We start from the raw sequence: 6,547 nt of genomic DNA, 5'->3' as shown, positions 1-6,547 counted from the left end.
AATATATTTTATTGATTTTTTACAGAGAGGAAGGGAGAGAGATAGAGAGCCAGAAACATCGATGAGAGAGAAACATGGATCAGCTGCCTCCTGCACATCTCCCACTGGGGATGTGCCCGCAACCCAAGTACATGCCCTTGACCGGAATCGGACCTGAGACCCCTCAGTCCGCAGGCCGACGCTCTATCCACTGAGCCAAACCGGCTTCGGCTATTTTTTAATATACTTTTATTGATTTCAGAGAGGAAGAGAAAGGGAGAGAGATAGAAACATCCATGGTGAAAGGGAATCATAGACCTCCTGCACGCCCCCGACTGGGGATTGAGCCCGCAACCCAGGCCCTCAGAGAGGAAGAGAAAGGGAGAGAGATAGAAACATCCATGGTGAAAGGGAATCATAGACCTCCTGCACGCCCCCGACTGGGGATTGAGCCCGCAACCCGGGCTCGTGTCTTGACCGGGAATCCAACTGTGACCTCCTGGTTCATAGGTCGACGTTCAACCACTAAGCCAGCTGAGCCAGGCTTGTCTGTTTTTCTCAGTCTCAATCTGTTTCTCCTGATTTTTTTCATCCTTGGTATCTTACATCCTTTCTGGCCTTGAGCGAGCCACAGCCCCGTGGCCAGAGTTACCAAGAGCAGGAGGAGGAGCAGTGCCTTGACCAGGAGGCAGAAGGAAGCGGAGGCCTTCTCTGAAGGGTACCTAAGATCTGGAACAGAAGAAGGAAGGAGGCAGGGGGAGAGGGGGGCTCACCAAAGAGAAAGGTGAGTTGCAGACACCCACCCCAAATCCCACAGAGGGGTCAAGTTCAGTCAGCTGATGTGCCTTCGCAAGTGTCTCTTGAAATACTTATTCTATTCACAGAAGCTCAGGAACTGAGATCTGGCGAGCAATTTCAAGCTGAGCAAGAGTCTAGAAGAAACCTTCGGAAGTTGGGTGTTCCAGGGAAGGAGGGGAGCCCCCCACCCAATCCAGGGGTCAAGTCCCTCTGGGAGGGGGTTAGGTTCTAGATTCCATGTATTCTCTTGGGAAGAACTGACGAATGAAGGTGGTGGCCTCAAGGCCCTGCAGTAGCTCAGGGTCCTGGTACCTGCACAGAAGGGCCCAGCAGGGATGAGATAGGAACTCATGTTGCTGACGGGGTTGCTAGCCCTGCAGGTGTAGGAGAGGGCATGGTCCCCGGGCCTCCAGGATGTGCTGAGGACAGAGCCTTCACGTGCTGTGTCGACACCATCCTCCCGGGATATCCAGCTGTAGGTCACGTCCAGGCCGGCCTGCTCTACAGAGCATGTCAGGGACATATTACAGAGACCATCCCCAGAGATCTCAAAGTTCACAGTGATGGAAGGCTCCGACAGCCGTCCTGGATGAAGGAGGAACACAAAAGCCTGCTAGGTCATCAGGGCGTGGGTCTGTTTTCCTAAGTTCCTCAACACTGGGGTCTGAGTGCTGTCCTCTGAGAGCCCCTCCACCCACACAAGCAGGCAGAAACTAACAAAACTCAGCCACCGTACAACCCAGGGTCCCCGGGCAGCTGCGGAGGCAGGCAGGGCTGCCTGTGGCATCTTCCACTTCCCCTTTATACCTTGCCTCTCTCTCACGTTGGCACCCACCTTCCTCCAAACCCCACTCTGCCTCCTCAAACCCAGAACATATTGTTACCCTCTCTCTCAGGGACATTTATAGCTTAATCAGTGTCTTAACAAGATTCAAGGTAGAATATCAGTCAATGTCATGGGCACTAAGAAGGAACTTGCATTCAAGTAGAGAGGAGTCACTGATTAGTAGCCCTCAAATCACTCAGAAGGATAAAAAAAAAAGGCTCAAGACTGGAGGTGCATTCACACACACACACACACACACACACACACACACACACCCGCCCAGTGTGAAATCTCACTGGGACAGAAGGTCGTCTAGAAATCTCCCCACAAAGCCCGAGCTCTCTGTCAGGCCCCTCCACGCCCCAGTGTTTCATTGCTCCAGGTCACTCTACCCACAGCAGCAAGGCAGCCCAGATGCTGGGGTTGGGCACACTAGGGACAGTCTGCCTTCCAGTCCCAACCCCTCAAGTCATAACCCCAAGTCCGAGACCCCTCCTCCTCTGCATGGGAAGCCCAGGAAAGCCCACGAAGGCAGGTGTGCGGTTCCCAAACTAAACTCACGGTAGATGCGTAGGTTGTACTGCTGCAGGCTGGAGATCTGGGACGTCCTCAGGTTGACTTGAGCTTGGTAAGGCCCCGAGTCCTCCCAGCTCAGATTGCTGATGTGCAGAGAGTAGCTGGGACTCGGGAAGCTCACTCGGCCCTGGTAGCGAGGGTCGGTCACCGTGACGTTAGCTAAATGTCCCTCTTTCGTTGGCACCACAATAGCCAGCGTTATGTGGGAGGACCAGATGATGTTCTCAACCTCTTCATCAGATGGTATTTCCAGGGGGAGACTGATGGACTCCTGCAGGACTGCGACCACTTCCTCGGGACCCACGCCGTCTCCAGAATCTCCTTTGGCTGCAGAGAAAGGAAGGAAAGGGGTGCAAACAGACCAGCTGGCGTATCTGGGCTGCTGAGACTGGCCGCAGGGCTGTGCTCTCACTCTCAGTCGAGCAAGTGCTATGGCCCTGCACTTGTCCTTCAGCTGCCTCTTCTGGCTTTAGCTTTCTGCTCAACTTGACTTGAGCACCTACCAGGGGTCGGCTTCCATCTGTGCCCTCACCCTCCAAATTTGACCTCCTCTGTTTGCCATCCTGGGGCTACTCCCCTTTCCACATCTCCAGGCCTCCTCTTCTCTTGGTCCTGCCCTGAAGCCATCCCCTATTCCTCTTCCCTCCAGAAGAGCTGAAGCCTTTGGCCCCAAAGAAAGTGACTTGCTAGCCCCAGGCTCAGCGGGTGAAAGAGGGTGAAGGGCACACTCCTGTCCCCGCTGCAGTCGCTCTCACCTTCCTGGAGCAGTGAGAGCAGGAGCAGCCACGGAAGGGCCCCCATGTCCGCAGCCTGGTGCCCGGGAGGTGTGACTTGGCCAGTGCCCAAGGCTGTGAAGAAAGCAAGCTGTCTGCAAGTGACTAAAGACAGTGACTATTTGACAGTCCCGAGGAGAGGGAAATAATTTTCACCCTAGCTCCAGCCCCTAACTTCCTCCTTCCTCTTTCCTCACAAAGCCCCTCCCCCTCCTTCTTGGGAAGATGTCTCTCTCTGCGCCTGGTTGGAAAGATGGTTTGCCCATTGATTCATGTCTTGTCTATCAACTCCGCTCAGATCCCACTTCCTAAGTGAAGCCTTCCTAGACTCCCCACCCACTGCCTCTCCCAAACTCTTAGAAAACTTTCTGTCCAGCCTTGGCAGCTCCTATGTAGCTGTGATCATAGGACCCCATCTTTTTCTGGCTCCCATGCTAGACACATGTAGCTCAACTGATATTTTTGGAACAGATGAATGAATGAATGAATGAATGAATGAATGAAGTCTTTCTATTTCAAGTTAGTTATATTCCCAATTGAGCAATTATTCAGAGGAAGAAAACTTGGCCCTCTTTAATAAAAGCAATCTGTACCGGATTGCTGATCCAGTTGTTAATGTTACAGAAAGACTTTAAATCATTCTGTGAGGATATAATGTGGATCAAATCAAATTGAGGGGGAGTGTAAGAAATAAAAAATATCTCTGATGGTCAGAGCTGTCCAGGACGCACGGGGTGACCTTGGGAGGTAGTTTTGGCCCCTGGTGTTCAAGCTAAGACCAGACATCCACTTGCTGGGATATTTGGCAACATCTCTGGCATTAGATGGTGTATAGATGTCGATGTGAACAAAACTAACTTCATCTTTGTACCCCAGAGTTTTCATGCTGTAATGCTTGACCAACCTTACTGTCCTTAGCAAGCATATCAAAGATTTCTAGTTGATGACGATCTGTATTCCTTAAATTGTAGCCATATTTTCTCCTAAAGTAGAGGCCAAGTTACCTGCTGAACCTGAAAGTTTAAGTGTCTCTGTGTGTGTGTGTCTCTCAAAAGCAAGTGTTTCAGAAGGATGGACAAAGTTGGCAACAGTTGAGGTGACTCTGTGTCCAGGTTTCTTGGGACAACCCCAGTTTAAGACTGTTGTCCTGGCCTAATCCTATATAATAAAAGGCTAATATGCAATCGACTGAACAGCAGAATGACCGGTTGATGTGACATGCACTGACCACAAGGGGGCAGATGCTCAATACAGAGGCTGCCCTCTGGTGGTCAGTGCGCTCTCACAAGGGGAGTGCCGCTCGGCCAGAAGCCCTGTGGTGAGCGGGCCTACGCCTGAGGGCTCCTGGACTGTGAGAGGGTGCAGGCCTGGCTGAGGGACCCCCCCCCCCCCTGCTGCCCAGTGCACGAATTTCGTGCACCGGGCCTCTAGTTATTAATAGTGTTCCTTTTCACTCTTAGAAAGTGTTCTGATTTATAGGATAAATTATTTGGTTACCCAAGGACAGTAGAAAATCTTATTAAAGGACTCGCAGGAAGACAGCTGAACCTTAAGAGACCAAGGCCATCCTTAGCTTTTCAGGTCAACAAATTGCCCTGAAGATCTGGAGGGAGTCATTGGATGGACAGGAGATAAGAGAATGCATCTGGAACCAAACTGCTTGGGCCCCTTCACCAGCAGGACGGATACTCACAACCCCTGCTTTACAGGTGCTTGTAAACATAAAATGATGCCTGAAAGCACTTCGCAGGGCCTGGCGCGTGGTGAGGGCTTGAGGAAGTCATTGTTGTTATGACTGAAGGCTGATGTAGCATCAGGATCATGGGCTTTGGCATTATAAAGACTGGGGCCCTTTGTAACTGGCGAATGTCTGGCTATTGAGGAGAATGGGCAGGAAGTCTCTAGCATAAGACACATGAAGGGGGTTACTCAGCAATGTCCACTGGCAACACCCATCAGCCCCTAGACCAGTGGTTCTCAACCTTCCTAATGCCGCGACCCTTTAATACAGTTCCTCATGTTGTGGTGGCCCCCAATTTCATTGTTACAAATTGAACATAATTAAAGCATAGTGATTAATCACAAAAACAATATGTAATTACATATGTGTTTTCCAAAGGGGTCGCGACCCACAGGTTGAGAACCCCTGCCCTAGACTGAGGAGACACCTGGCATTGCTGCCAGGACATGCAGCCCAGCTTGTCGTTTTGTGCGGTGTTCCTGTTTTGGTATTTTTAAATTGAATTTTATTTTTCAATTACACTTTACATTTGATATTATTTTGTATTCGTCTCAGGTGTACAGCATAGTGGTTAGACAATCATATACTTTAGAAAGTGGCCCCCTGATTTCAAGTACGGTCGCCTGCCTCTTCACCAGTCACACCCAGAGGGACGCAGAGGCTCAGCACACTAAGCTGGGCCCTTTGACACACTGATGACTGGTTTCTTGTCTCTCTGGCATCACAGATCCCAGAGTGGTTCCTACACACACACACACACACACACACACACACACACACTCTTCCCTCAGCTTCTCTCTTAACCATGACTTGTCTGCTCTTCTTTCCTGAAATCAACCTCCTGGTTTGCATGTCCCTTGCCTCCTTCATGCTGATTATTCTCAAAATGTAGGTTTTGTGCTGTCTGCATCAGAATCACCCGGAGCACCGTGACGATGCTAATTCCTTGGCCCCACTCCAGACCCAGGGAAGCGGGACAGGGGTACCAGGGGCAGAGGCCTGCAGGTCCACCTGCTTAGGAAGGTCCTGCCGTGGTCGGCAAACCACAGCTCGCAAGCCACATGTGGCTCTTTGGCCCCTTGAGTGTGGCTCTTCCACAAAATACCATGTGCGGGCGCGCACGTACAGTGCGATTGAAACTTCGTGGCCCATGCACAGACGTCGGTATTTTGTGGAAGAGCCACACTCAAGAGGCCAGAGAGCCGCATGTGGCTCGCGAGCTGCGGTTTGCCGAGCCACAGTTTGCCGACCACTGTGGGGGTTCACTGTGTTTGAGAATGCCACACTGCCGGCTCCTCCTTTCTGCTGAAACAGAGAGGAAGTTCCCCAGCAGGTCACGCCTTTGTCTCCCAGCACAAAAGGTTTCTTTGCCCCTGAGTAGAGCTGTGAGACAGCTGCCTCCTGAGCTGGGCTTCCTAGAACCGAGAGGGGCTTTGAGTCTTTCCTCCTGGGAATCTACCAGGACTGGGAGGCAGTGGTGAGGGGGGCGGGGGAAGCAGGTGTGAGGCCAGGAGCTTCAACCTGAGATATCAGCTTTTACCCCTTGATAGATGCAGGTGCTGAAAACAGGGTGCTGTTGCTCAAAGAAAATAGAAGTTTATAACCTACTGATCTTGTCCAACCCCTTATTTTACAAATTAAAAACACGACAGCCCTAGCCGGTTTGGCTTAGTGGATAGAGCGTCAGCCTGAGAACTGAAGGGTCCCAGGTTCAATTCCGGTCAAGGGCACATGCTTTGATTTTGGGCTTGATCCCTAATGGGGGTCATGCAGGAGGCAGCCAATCAATGATTCTCTCTCATCATTGATGTTTCTCTCTCTCTCCCTCTTTCTTCCTCTCTGAAATCAATAAAA

The 6,547-nt window shown here is 51.2% G+C and overlaps 1 protein-coding gene across 1 annotated transcript in view; it reads right to left on the bottom strand.

Annotated features, from left to right (window-relative positions):
* SLAMF9 (SLAM family member 9) overlaps positions 1–3,072 on the bottom strand; it is an 11,176-nt gene extending 8,104 nt beyond the window's left edge. The window contains exons 1-4 of the mRNA XM_005857782.2: positions 2,935–3,072; positions 2,165–2,506; positions 1,090–1,362; positions 515–708 (exon numbers count right to left, since the gene is read on the bottom strand). Of these exons, the coding sequence (XP_005857844.1) occupies positions 515–708; positions 1,090–1,362; positions 2,165–2,506; positions 2,935–2,980 (855 nt within the window). The 5' untranslated portion in view covers positions 2,981–3,072. The remainder of the gene's footprint in view (positions 1–514; positions 709–1,089; positions 1,363–2,164; positions 2,507–2,934) is intronic.
* Positions 3,073–6,547: the final 3,475 nt, after the last annotated feature.

The sequence above is a fragment of the Myotis brandtii genome, unplaced genomic scaffold, assembly GCF_000412655.1.
Source record: "Myotis brandtii unplaced genomic scaffold, ASM41265v1 scaffold1120, whole genome shotgun sequence".
Classification (NCBI taxonomy): domain Eukaryota; kingdom Metazoa; phylum Chordata; class Mammalia; order Chiroptera; family Vespertilionidae; genus Myotis; species Myotis brandtii.
This window is presented reverse-complemented; position numbering and strand designations above follow the sequence as displayed.